Source organism: Mus caroli, unplaced genomic scaffold (assembly GCF_978045245.1).
Source record: "Mus caroli unplaced genomic scaffold, Mus_caroli_1 scaffold_16, whole genome shotgun sequence".
NCBI classification, from domain to species: Eukaryota; Metazoa; Chordata; class Mammalia; order Rodentia; family Muridae; genus Mus; species Mus caroli.
In genome coordinates, this window is record NW_028227271.1 from 5,651,258 (window position 1) to 5,665,298 (window position 14,041).

A 14,041-nucleotide genomic window follows, 5' to 3' on the forward strand; every position below is an offset into this window, starting at 1 on the left:
TTTACAGATAATAACCAGTTGGAAGACTTCCAGTTTTTAAGTCTTAGGTGGCTTGGTTAGGATGGAGACCTCGGGAGACGTCAAAAAAATCAGGTTCATAAAATGAGCACAGGCAGGAAGGAGGGAAAGGATTATTGATGCCATGAATATAGTACTTCATGACAGAAAATTACACGAATTATTTGAAACTAGTACCTGGCCCTGACTTGCTTATGGGAGATACATATTATAGTTTACCCAGGACCCTTTCCTGTCTGTGGCCAACCTTCGCTATCAAGGACCACTTACCCAAGAACAATGTTGCTATGAACAATGTTGCTATTAACAATGTTGCTATGGAATTAGCCTTGGATTGACACAATGTCTTAGTGACACCAAAAAGCATCTAGCTAGTTTCGCAGAGGTGATTGAGGGCAGGGCGCTTGGCAGTCTCTCTCTCTTTGTTTTTTCAAGACATGGTTTCTCTGTGTAGCCCTGGCTGTCCTGGAACTCACTCTGTAGACCAGGCTGGCCTTGAACTCAGAAATCTGCCTGCCTCTGCCACCCAAGTGCTGGGATCAAAGGCGTGCGCCACCACCGCCCGGCACTTGGCAGTTTCTTATAGAACAGCTAGATATTTTTACACAAAACTTTTCACATTATCTATCTCCCTCCATAGGAAGTCTTGGGATCCAAGTAGTAGTTGAGTCTCATGCTAAATGCCAGCATGTTCCATCCCTTTGCCCAAGGCTCTCAGCTATGAGTCTCCATATCAAGGGGCTTTCCTGGACTTTGTCCTATGGCTAGGTTGGACAGACAAATATCACCTTTGATCCTAGGACGTGATACATCCCCTTTCCACGTTCTGTATGTGTTTAGGGGTAAGCATGGAGTTGGCTGTAGCCAACTGTGTTTTCCAGTCACCTCCCTTGTATTGTCTCTGAAGCCTCCTTTGTTCCAAAGGTAGGTTAGGGAAATCCTGCTTCCTGGAAGCAGCCCTAAAAGAAATGAAGGTTTACCAGAGCCGAGTGAGAAGCTGGGTCATGTGTGGAATTATGTGGGAAGAAAACAATACTTGGTATTGACTGGATGCAGGAGATGGGGGGGGGAGGGTGTCAGGATGGAGGGAGGCTGGCAGGCTCAGGGTTTCTATCTTGGCATAAGCATCTCTTCATCATTGTCTTCCTAGAGAGAAGGCCCGGTGCCAGGGGGCCAGAGGCCTTCTTCATACATAAAAGCAGGTGAAGTGAGCGGTGTCTGCATTACAAGGTCCAGGAGCAGCCAAAATGATGCGTTTCGTTCCTTTGTTCCTGGTGTGTATTTTGTCGTTGCCTGCCTTTCAAGCCACAGAGCTTACAAAATGCGAGGTGTCCCATGCCATTAAAGACATAGATGGCTATCAAGGCATCTCTTTGCTTGAATGTGAGTTCATACTACTTCCCTGCTTCCTCCCATTCCCCCCTCTCCCTTCTCCTCCTTCTCTGTCTCCTTGTGGTCTTGTACCTCTTCTTGTTCTGTCTTGATCTCTTGTATTCAATTACTTCTCCTGCCCTGCCTGTCTCCCATTGTCTGGCCTTTCTCACTTCACCAAGATACTCTGGACTTCACCACTTTTGGAGATTGGTTGGGAAGTCCCCCCCCCCCCCCGCACCCTCCCCCCCGGCTTAGAAACCCGTGTCTCTATTATGGCCCTCTGAGACATCTCTGAAAAGTTCTTTCTTCTGTCTCCCTCAGGGGCCTGTGTTTTATTTCATACCAGTGGCTACGACACACAAGCTGTTGTCAATGACAACGGCAGCACAGAGTACGGTCTCTTCCAGATCAGTGACAGATTTTGGTGTAAGAGTAGTGAGTTCCGCGATTCGGAGAACATCTGTGGCATCTCCTGTGACAGTGAGTATCCTCTTTCACCACACTCTTCTGTATCTCTACAGCCTGCCTCCGAGTTCTCCGAGGCAGCCTCCTTGTTGGTACCCAGCATGTACCTGAGACATGCTGGGTACCATATGACTTGAGATAGCAGTGCTTAGTAAGAACCTGGTCACTGGTCATGATCTCCACATGCCCAGAGAGTCTCCTAAGGTTCAGGGAAGGGTAGTTTGGGACACTTGTGAGTCTTGAAGTCTGATACGCTGTATTTTCAGGGTGTGATGAATCTGATGCTGTCTCGTGAGGTGTCCTAGGGAAGGGAATGGAGTTCCCATGGAGGGGAGGCATTATCAGATTGGCCGTTTCATATAGAAAGTCTCTAGGCCAAACCTTCAGCTCAGAACCAGTTCCCCTGACCTGGGGCTAGAGGAACCAGTCCACTGAGCTGTACTTCTTATTTGTCTTGTTCCTTCCTGCACTCTGTTATAACAGAGTTATTGGATGACGAGTTGGCTGATGACATAGCGTGTGCCAAGAAGATCCTGGCTATCAAAGGAATCGACTACTGGTAAGTCGTCGTCGTCTTTGCTCTCTTCTGACTTCCCTCTCCAGACCATTTAATCTTGGAGGGAGTCTCCAAAACAAAACTCATCTAGAGTCCCAAAGCTCTACATTTAAAATGCTTCTTCGTGTCATTTTTGTGTGACAACTTCCCCGATATGAAGTTCCCTGTTGGAAGACTGATGTCCAGGGCTCTCTTCCCCTGGCCAGTTCTCATCCTTAAAGCCCTTGTGGTGTTATTCCACATCTTTCCTAGATCTGAACTTTTATCGATTTGATTATTATTATTTTGGCTTGTTGAGAGAGGTTTTTGTGAGTGAGTGTTTGTGTGTGTATGTGTGTGTGTCTGTGGTGTGTGTGTGTAGCCCTGGCTATCCTCGAACTCACTCCGTAGACCAGGCTGGCCTCAAACTCACAGAGATTTGCTTACCTATGCCTTCTGAGTGCTCAGATTAAAGTCATGCTCCACTAGTCCTATTATTATCATTGTTGTTGTTGTTGTTGTTATTTTATTTTATTTTTTTTAAATAGATACAATGACAGAGATATATTCACCTATACTTCAAGTCATACAGTGAAGTGTATCCTGTTATTAACAATTATTTCTTTTTTTTTTTTTTTAATATTTTTATTACATATTTTCCTCAATTACATTTCCAATACTATCCCAAAAGTCCCCCATAGCGCCCCCCACTTCCCTACCCACCCATTCCCATTCTTTTGGCCCTGGCATTCCCCTATATTGGGGCATATAAAGTTTGCAAGTCCAATGGGCCTCTCTTTCCATTGATGGCCGACTAGGCCATCTTTCGATACATATGCAGCTAGAGACAAGAGCTCCAGGGTTCTGGTTAGTACATCATGTTGTTCCAACAATAGGGTTGCAGATCCCTTTAGCTCCTTGGGTACTTTCTCTAGCTTCTCCATTGGGAGCCCTGTGATACATCCAATAGCTGACTGTGAACATCCACTCCTGTGTTTGCTAGGCCCCGGCATCGTCTCACAAGAGACAGCTATATTTGGGTCCTTTCAGCAAGATCTTACTAGTGTATGCAATGGTGTCAGCGTTGTTGTTGTTATTATAGTGAGCCTCATTCCACTTAGAAGCCCATGCCATCTATCTCAGAATGTCTGTATTTCTTCTCTACAATCTTTCACTTCACCCTGAGGACGAACCTAAATGCAGCTTTATGCTAGTCACTGACAACCATCATTAAGAGGGGAGAAAGTGTGTGTGTGCACACGCGCATGTGAGATAGCTGAGCAAAGTCTGATGATATACATGTATGAAAATGTCCTAGCGGAACAGTTACTTGGCATAGTTAAGTTAAATAGAAAGTTCCAGCCAGCCCATTCATTTTGTCCATTTCTTTTGTGATCAGGAAAGCCTACAAGCCCATGTGCTCTGACAAGCTTGAACAGTGGCGTTGTGAGAAGCCCTGAGCCCCCGTCCTTGCCGCTCCTGCCCCGTGGTCAGGAATGCCTCTTCCCTAAGGCTACCTCAGCTTGGCTCTTGCTATTTCTGTGAAGATGATCTGCCTCTGAGCCTTGTACCCTGTAGTGACACCACCGGACTCTAGAGGACTTTTTTTTCCGATGGGAGTGTGACTGGCGCACTGGACTGCAAACCCTTGCTTAGTAACGGCGAGGGTCTTGATGGGGGTTTCACAAAAGCGAGAGAGCCCTCCCCTGTCCCAAATAAAGGGCCAGACTTGATGTGTCTGTCAGTGTTTTCTTTCTACAGGGAAAGGGTGGAAATAGGGGAGGGCTCTGAAGTTCCAGGTCGTAGCCACTCCACCCGCTGCTGAAGGAGGAGAGCTTACCACAGGAACATGAACAGCATTTTCTGTATTAATTTGTTGGCCATCTAGCAACCACAGGGGATCCAAAGTTGTTAAAGGGGTTCACCCTACGAAGACTTGTAGGGGAGACAATGCAGATAGTTGTAATACAGGGAGCGGTGTTGCAAGACTAAGGAGAGGCTAGAAATATGTCTTGCATATACTTAGTTTTTTAAATGACACATTTATTTTTATGTTATCTGCATTGGTGTTTGCTTGGGTGTATATCTGTGTTAAGGCATCAGGTTCCCTGGAACTGGAGTTACAAACAGGTGTGATCTGCTATGTGGTTGCTGGGTTGTGGTTGTTGAACGGGGTCCTCTGTAGTGTTCGAAACCACTGATCCAGCTCTCCAGCCCAGCCCTGCCTATTCTTAGAGAAAAGATAATTTGCATCTGAGGGAAATGGAAAAATGGAGATCAAGAAAGCATCCAGGGGCAGGGGAATTAGCTCAGTGGATAAAGGGCAAGTGTGAGGACCTGGGTTTGACCCTTAGCACTTATATGAAAAGCTGGGTATGGTGGTGTGAGCTCTTGGTTTCAGTTCTGTGGAGGTGGACACAGGAGGATCCCTGGGGGTTGATGGCCAGTGAGTCTAGCCTAATCGTTCAGAGACTCTGTCCCCCAAAACAATGAAGTTAGCTCCTGAGAAGTGGAAACCCCAGGCTAATCCTGGCTTCGACACTCACATGCACAAATGTGTACCTGACATAAACACATGTGTACCTATACCTCAGCTCCCACAGAGGACGAGAGTGGTGGATCTTTTTTTTCTTAGCATCTCACTATACAGCTTGGGCCTGAATTTCCACTCATTATCTTCCAGCCACAGGCTCCAGAACACTGGAATTACAGGTGTGTGAGGTCACACACTTAGACTCTCAGGGGTGGAATTTAACTGGATTTGGAAATATAGGTGGGGGTTTGACAGGGTCAAGGGTGGTAGAAGTTATAACAGAATAGTTATGAGACAACAGATGATTGAGGGAGCTGAGGAATTTATTTTTTCAAGGTGAGCTGCGACAAGACCTCTGGAAATCACACATATACAGCATATACAGCACTTTCTTTCTTTCCTTTCTTTCTTTCTTTCTTTCTTTCTTTCTTTCTTTCTTTCTTTCTTTCTTTCTTTCTTTCCTTTCTTTCTTTTCTTTCTTTCTTTTCTTTCTTTCTTTTCTTTCTTTCTTTCTTTTCTTTCTTTCTTGTAGGCCTCGAACTCAGAAATCCACCTGCCTCTGCCTCCCAAGTGCTGGGATTAAAGGCGTGCGCCACCACTGCCCGGTGAAAGTTACCATTTCTTAAGAATGTATTCACATGGAGCCTTTTGGTTTGGTCTTTCTCTACCACATGTCTTGAACCCTTTTTGTTTGTTTTGTTTTGTTTTTTAATCTTTTTTTTTTTTAATTATATGTAAGTACACTGTAGCTGTCTTCAGACACTCCAGAAGAGGGAGTGCTTACGGATGGTTGTGAGCCACCATGTGATTGCTGGGATTTGAACTCTGGACCTTCGGAAGAGCAGTCGGGTGCTCTTACCCACTGAGCCATCTCACCAGCCCCCCCCCTTGTTTGTTTTTTAAGCTGACTGCTTGCAGAACTTTCCTTATTTTGATTGTAGGATGTGTGGCAGGGGTCAGATCCTGGCCTTGCCATTCGTTCTTGCTACTCATTGCTGGTCTGAGTGTGACCTGCTCACCTCTGTCCCATGTCCATGACCTGATTTCTCTTAAGAAGCTTTGAGTTAGGTGGTTTTCTGAGATTTCCTGCTTCAAAGCTGCAAAACTGTAATTCGATTCGCTACATTTTAAACTAGCCTGGAATGAAACTGTCTTCTTTCTACCTCCCAAAGATCTCCACCGTATTAGTTACTTTTAAAAAATATATGTGAGGACGTTCCAGATAAAACTTAGGGGGAGGATGGGTTTAAATGGCTCTTGGTTTGAGGATGCAGTTTGCTGTGGCAGGGAAGCCTTTGGCAGCAGGCTGTAGAGACTGTGTGCAGTTAGGAAGTCTGGAGAGATGAACGCTGGAATTATTTTCTCTTTTTTATACAGTCTGGAAACTCTAGCTCATGGGATGCTGCTGCTCAGGTTTAAGGCATGGTCTTTTCTCTTTACCTAAACATTTTGGAAACACCTTTATAGACACCCAGAGATATGGGTTTCTCTGGCAATTCTAAACCCAGTCAAGAGACAATGGAAACTATTGCACTACCCAATACCCTTTGAGGCTTCTTTTGTCTTAGCAATCATCAGCTCCTAAATGAAGCTCCTATGCTTAGCAAATCTATAGGCACAAATGAGGTGTGTGTGTGTGTGTGTGTATGTGTGTGTGAAGATCTGCCTTGTATCTGTGAAAACACTCCTAGGAAATAACTGGCATCCATCGTTACACTGTAGTGTAAATTTAAACACACCATGTCATCTCTCCTGTGACACTGAATGTTATCATTCCCATACTTGTCATGGTACAAAGGCTTCTCCAAGTCCCCAGGATTTATCCACGCCCTGAGCATGGGTGCGTGTGGAAGGGCAGAGTCAGAGGTTCATTCTGCTCCCTGAACTTGCATGTTTTCCCCTTAGCCATCAACTTGCCATAGATGCTGCTTCAGACAGCCTCATGGTTGAAAAAATATAAGGAACCAGCACCATCAAATGGCTAGAGAAGAAATGACAGCAAAGCTGGACTGTGTTGATGAGTGTCCTGGTTCTGGTCATGTCGGCTGCCTTTGCATTATCAGTGGGGAATACTTGAGGCAGCTATCCCATAAAGAGATGAGTTTATTAGCTCCATTGCCTTGGGGATTCAAGGTCCAAGATTTGAGAGTCTCACAGTGTGGGTTCTGTGAGGACGATGAAGAGCAGTGTACAGCTGTAGGACTGCCCATGGGATCAAGTGTTATGGATAGCAGATGGCCGAACATCAGATGGAACGGTTACAAATTGCATCAGATAGAATGGTTACAAGTGATGGATGTCGGTGTATCAGATCGAATGGTTACAAATGATGTATCAGATCTAATGCTACAGATGGTGGATGGTGGTGTACCACTGCACGATTGCACTTGGGATCAAATGACTCTGCCCTGCAACTGTGAATTGCACAAGGAAGACAGGAGAGACAGGATCATACAACCTTGCTCTAGGTTGGGGGGAGCAAGAACCAGAATGGGAGCTAGCATGTAATCAGTTTTTGTTTTTTAAAAATCCAGTCATTTATTGCTACCGAAGGTTGTCATACAAATGTGTGTGTACCCTCAACAGAGGAATGGATACAGAAAATATGGTCATTTACACAATGGAGTACTACTCAGCTATTAAAAAGAATGAATTTATGAAATTCCTAGCCAAATGGATGGACCTGGAGGGCATCATCTTGAGTGAGGTAACACAATCACAAAGGAACTCACACAATATGTATTCACTGATAAGTGGATATTAGCCCAAAACTTAGGATACCCAAGATATAAGATACAATTTGCTAGACGCATGAAACTCAAGAAGAATGAAGACCAAAGTGTGGACACTGCCCCTTCTTACAAGTGGGAACAAAACACCCAGGGAAGGAGTTACAGAGACAAAGTTTGGAGCTGTGATGAAAGGATGGACCATCTAGAGACTGCCATATCCAGGGATCCATCACATAATCAGCTTCCAAACGCTGACACCATTGCATACACTAGCAAGATTTTGCTGAAAGGACCCAGATATAGCTCTCTCTTGTGAAACTATGCCGGGGCCAAACAAACACAGAAGTGGATGCTCACAGTCAGCTATTGGATGGATCACAGGGCTCCCAATGGAGAAGCTAGAGAAAGTACCCAAGGAGCTAAAGGGATCTGCAACCCTATAGTTGGAACATGATGAACTAACCAGTACCCCGGAGCTCTTGTCTCTAGCTGCATATGTATCGAAAGATGGCCTAGTCGGCCATCACTGGAAAGAGAGGCCCATTGGACTTGCAAACTTTATATGCCCCAATACAGGGGAATGCCAGGGCCAAAAGAATGGGAATGGGTGGGTAGGGAAGTGGGGGGGGGTATGGGGGACTTTTGGGATAGCATTGGAAATGTAATTGAGGAAAATACGTAATTAAAAAAAAAAACAAAACAAATGCGTGTGTAGCTGGGCGTGGTGGCACACACCTTTAATCCCAGCACCTGGGAGGCAGAGGCAGGCAGATTTCTGAGTTCTAGGCCAGCCTGGTCTACAGAGTGAGTTCCAGGACAGCCTGGGCTACACAGAGAAACCCTGTCTTGAAAAACCAAAATAAATAAATAAAAAAAATAAAAATAAAAATAAAATGCGTGTATATCCATCCCTGTTATGTATCAGGATGGTGGGGCAGTCTTTCAACTGCTCTTTCCCTCGGTTCAGTTTCTGTGTAAGTGGAAACCACTTCCTAAGTAAGGCACACTGATAATGTTCTTTTGTCCAAGCGACAGCAGAGGGCATTTGCTACTCTCAGGCACACACTTGTGCCTAGTCTGTTCTTCTTTCCCCCACTAGCTTGTGTATTTTATTTACTCAATAATTAACATGGCATTCGCAGAATTATAAGTTGTCTTGTGGGAACAAATGTTACCTTTGTGACTCAGTCGAGCGTGATTATCCCGTCTGACAGACAGCTAGCACTAGCTAGCTCCTCCCCCCTTCCTTCTTCCAAGTGAAATGCTGTCACCTGCTGTCACCTCACATGGGATGATGAGGGAGCTGTTTTCTTCCTTTCCTATACACATGTCCTACCACCAAGCCACACTCTCCGTGCTTACAGCAGCAGACTTGACATGGGCAGTCCTCTTGGTATCTGGGAAGAAGCCGGATGGGAAACTGCCACTCTGTCTGGGATGACTTCTTGTGAGCAGAGTGTCCTGGAGGCTGGCAGCTGGGCATTTGTTCTGCTTCTCCAACTTCTCTTTCCTCTAGGTCTGGAACAGTTCCAAACCCCAGGCAGGAGGTTCAGGTGGGAGGTGGGAAGGCTTGAGGAAGATCTGTCATATAGTATCCACTGAGCTCACAGTGAGGACTCAGGTCAGTGCTCCACAAGATGGAGTCTCTCCTCTAACGATTTCTCCTCTGGGATATTTCCTCTGACACATCACTTGCAAAGGCAGTGTTCCTTTTCAGATGTTCTCTCCCTTCCCTTCCTCCACCACTTACTAATTAATCTCTGTCACCTATCTAATGTAACTATTAAGTAACGATGTACTAGACCACAGGGGCCCAGAAGTTATTAGAAGTTCTGTCCTCAGGAAACTTAACATTAGTTGGTGGTCCTCACCTTCCGGGTCTCCTAGGCCCACGCAGGACAAGGCATCTTCAGGTGGATTCACTACTTCTTCATTCATCCCTTAGGCGGTTCACAAGTACCGACTGTGGATTTGGTGAGCCCTGCTCCCGGTACTGCTTTTATGAATGAAGACAGGGCTCTAGAGACACAGTTAATTTGTTTCTTTTTCACTTACTTGCAGGTTTAGATCTTGCAATGGATTTTTTTGTTTGGGGTGGTGGTGGTGGTGGTGGTGGTAGGGGAGATGGAAACAAATTGGAGTTGAGTCTTATTCAGACAAGGTGCTACTTACCCAGAACGTGGCACTATCCTCACTGGTGGTCTGACAGGTTGTTTCATTAAAAAAAAAAAAAAGCTGTAGAAGAGTCTAGCTCCGAGGATTTCCTAATGTACTAAGTGGGTCTTTCGGATATCTCAGGCATCACCCGCTCTATTCTGGATGTTTCCTAATATCCTGCCACTAGGGGGCAGGGCAGTGGAGGGAGAGAAATTATTCTTGAGGTGACATGGAGGTGGCCCAGTGGGCAAGACCTCTTCTAGCACCTTTCCCCTCTACAACTCCTATCCTCGATGGAGAAGGCGAGTCTGGCTACAAGGTCAGTCTGGACTTCCGGCTCAGCATCCTCCTCAGAGCCGCCTTGACGTCCTTGTTTTTCAGGCTGTAGATGAGGGGATTTAGCAGTGGGGTCACCACACTGTACTGCAAAGACAACACTTGCTCCAAGGCTGAGCCAGATGCTGGAGTCATGTACCTTAGGAGGAATTACACAAAGGAGCGACGTGAACTCAGGAACTCAGGACGAGGATCACAACTCCATTAGGAGCTGTGGTCCATCCTACTCTCACTGAGCGCACAACTGGCACCTCAGGGTACCATCACCATGGCAACTGATGAGCTCTCCCAAGGCCAACTGTTTGCTAACTTCTCTTTGTGGTCAGGCTGGGTGTTAGTGTGGAACCTCACTCCCACACTGGGAAGTCAGTCATTTCTGCCTTCACTTGCCTCCAAGCACGGGTGAGATCACAGAGAGGAGTCAGCCGAGAACAAGTTCTGTGTACTAAGGGGCTCAGGTTAGGATCGTACTAAAGTGTTTCTACCGCACTTCCAACTCTTCCAAGCATCTTGGCTTGTAGCCATGACAACAATACTACCTTTTCTCTATATTCACAAGAATTCGGACACACTAGGTTCTCACTCAGTTTCTCACTCAGTTTCTTGCAACTTCAGTTTCTCGTAACTTCAGTTATGTGTCTAGTTCACAATACTGCCATTGTTTCCCACATGCATGGCTCTGAGGATTACTCTCACAATCATAGCCTATTGTCGTTGCCATTGTCGTCATCATCATCACCATCATCTGTGTATTAGTGTTTGTGTGCATATGTGTATGTGCACCGTGTGAATGACTGGTAGCTACAGAGGCCAGAAGAGGGTTCCTGGTCCCTTGGAACTGGAAGTAAGGATGGTTGTGAGCCACCATGTAGGTTCTGGGACCTGAACCTGGGTTCTCTGCAAGAGCAGCATGTGCATCTGACCACTGAGCCATCTCTTCAGTCCCAGCACATTATTTTTATAATGCCTGGTGGAATACATTTTTTTTTTTTTAGTTTTATTTTTCTTTGGCTTGAGAAGGAGCCCAAATCGGTGAATAAAGTGAGAGATGAAAGTGGATTAAGCAGAACATATGACTTTAACATCCTGAGATTAAATCATTGGGCATATCTAAGTATCCCTTGGGTTATTTCCCCAAGAAACATTATTACTTTTTCAACGGCATTATCTTCATCGGGACAAATGTGACTTATCAAGAGTGCTTGCTCCTTATGGACTCTGTGGACTTAATTTTAAAGATATCCAGGGACTGGGGATAGCTCAGTGGTTGAGAATACGGCTGCATTAATGAAGGACTGTAGTTCAGTTTGGAGCACACATGTCAGAGACCTCAGGACCACATGTACCTCTAGCTTCAGAGGATCTAGTGCCCTCATTAGGCCTCTGCACACATGTGATATGTGCATGCACATGCACAGATACACACACCCACATGCACACAGACACACATGCATGCATGCACACTCACAGATACATACACCCATACACACACATATACCCATACAAACACGTACATACAGGCATACACAGATATACACTCACATATAGTCATACACACACACATTCATGTGCACATATACATACACATACACACATACATACACATAGACCCATATATACACACACAGGCACACATACATGCACACTCACACATACCCATACATACACATGAACATACACACATATATACACAAACACAGACATACACACATGAACACTCATATACATACACATACATACATATATATACACACATACATACATTATACACACACAGACACAAGTAGTCTTAAAGGGGAAGGTATTCATCTAGCTATAATTTTTAGTCATCTATCTTTCTAATATTTCTGTGAAATAAGTAGGAGGAACCTTATTGCTGCTTTACGGTATCTGTGACATTTATCCCCAGGCTTGGGTGAGCGCTCCCACACATCCAGCTTTATCTTATCATTTCTCTCCCAGACACAGCAAAGGAGACAAACACTGGACAGTGGATTCATGTCCAGCTCAGGAGCAGAAGCACAGGCGTTATTTATCTGTCTCTTGGTAGGGAAAAGCTCGATGGTTAGAGATGCTTATACTTGAGAAAGGGGGAGACCGTGAAATATCCTTAGTTGGGGTCACAGCCATCTTGTTTGGGGCTTTCTGACGAATACTCTGTTCACTCTGCAAACTCAAGCTGTCTGCCTGACATGGAGGTTAATAATAACTGTGGCAGCGAGATTACACGCCAACACGGAGCCCGGCCACATCTGGAAGTTAGTGAACAGTTAGTGTCAAATAATCACAGTGTGGGCAAACTTTCCCTTGCAGGAAAGAGAGCTGGTGTCTCCCTCAAAGATGCTGTGCTTCTCTTCTTTGTCTAGCACTACATCAAAGTCTACCAAAGATTCTGCATTTCCCTTTGAGAGCTCTCAAATCATAGATTAATAAAGTATAAAAATGTTTAGTCTTTGTCTAAGCTCCTTTCTAGAACAGACAATTCAGCCTTTGGAAAAAATGGATTCTTTTCTTTTTCTTTTGGAGAAAGGGCCTCACTGGGCCACCCAGGCTTTGAACTTGTGACCCTCTTAGTGCTGGGGATTATAGGCATGTATGTACTCCTATGCCTGGCTTACAGGATCTCATTCTCATTCTCTCTCTCTCTCTCTCTCTCTCTCTCTCTCTCTCTCTCTCTCTCTCTCCTTGCCCCTCCCTCCATCCTTCCCTCCCTCCTTGTCTCTTTCCTTTCTCTCCCTTCCTCCTTCCCCTTTCGAAAACCTGCAGAGCTGTATAGGAGCTCAAGCCTTTGGAATTCCTTCAGGATGGTGTTTTCCTGCTGCATGGCAATGCTGTTCGGTAGGTCAAGGGCAGTTTAGGAGAGGGACACGCAGCACTATGAGTAAGAACTACCGCATGACACACCTGAACACTCCTGAACCATAAAAGATGGTAACCACAAGGAAATGGGAAGAACACGTGGAGAAGATCTTGCTCCGACCTGTGGCCGAGTTGATGCCCAGGGCTGTCTTGATGATACGGCTGTAGGATCCCAGCAGGAGGGCGAGTGAACCAAAACCTAAGGTCGCCAAGGTGGTCAGGATCGCAGCAATAGTAGTGTGGGGGTCAGAGCAGACCAACAAGAGCACTGGAGGAAGCTCACAGGCAAAATTGTGGATGACGTTCGGGCCACAGAAGTTCTCCTGAGCTAGCAGCAGGGTGTTAACCAGGCCGACACACATTCCTATGGCCCCAGATACAGCCACCATCCCAGAACATACCTTTCCATTCATAGTGACCACATACAACAGCGGGTGGCACACAGCCTGGAACCGGTCATAGGCCATGGCGGAAAGGAGGCAGGCTTCGGTGGCCCCAGAAAATATGACCAGAGCGATCTGAATGAAACACCCAAGGAAGGATATGGTCTTCCGCTCAGAGGTAAGGTTACTTAGCAACTTAGGCACAATGACGGAAGAGTAGAAAGCGTCCATGAAGGAGAGGTACCTCAGAAAGAAGTACATGGGGGTGCGAAGGTGGGCGTCAGAGCTGATTAGCAGCAGCATCAGCAGGTTCCCTGAGAGGGTCAGGAGGTAAATCACCAAGAACAGTATGAAGAGCAGCACCTGGATCCGAGGGTTGCTGGTTAGACCCAGGAGCACGAACTCAGTGACATTTCTAACTTCCATGAAGCATGCAAGCTGAGGGACAAGTACTGAGAAGATTGCTCAGCTGTGTTGTGCCCTGTGTGCCCAGGATGGTAAACGGAGCTTCTGGATGGTGAATTGCGCAGACTCGAGGGTGGGCCAGGCGGGGCGAGGGGATTGCCCGGATGTGGCTTTCCTTCTGTGTGGGATCCTCAGCTCTTTCTTGCTCAGAGCAGTGAGATCCTGGCCAAAGGGGAGAAGGTGT

General features: G+C 45.9%; 2 protein-coding genes across 2 annotated transcripts; one reads left to right on the top strand and one right to left on the bottom strand.

Moving 5' to 3' along the window:
* Window positions 1-1,265: 1,265 nt before the first annotated feature.
* Lalba (lactalbumin alpha) lies at window positions 1,266-3,852 on the top strand. Its single transcript, XM_021184317.2, has 4 exons — window positions 1,266-1,401; window positions 1,714-1,872; window positions 2,341-2,416; window positions 3,792-3,852. Exons 1-4 carry the CDS (start codon window positions 1,266-1,268, stop codon window positions 3,850-3,852), a joined length of 432 nt encoding a protein of 143 aa, XP_021039976.1.
* Window positions 3,853-10,126: 6,274 nt separating this feature from the next.
* Window positions 10,127-13,818, bottom strand: Or5bs1 (olfactory receptor family 5 subfamily BS member 1). Its single transcript, XM_021182792.1, has 2 exons — window positions 13,055-13,818; window positions 10,127-10,289 (listed from the first exon to the last, which is right to left on the bottom strand). The coding sequence occupies exons 1-2, from the start codon at window positions 13,816-13,818 to the stop codon at window positions 10,127-10,129; spliced, it is 927 nt and encodes a 308-aa protein (XP_021038451.1).
* Between the last annotated feature and the right edge of the window lie 223 nt (window positions 13,819-14,041).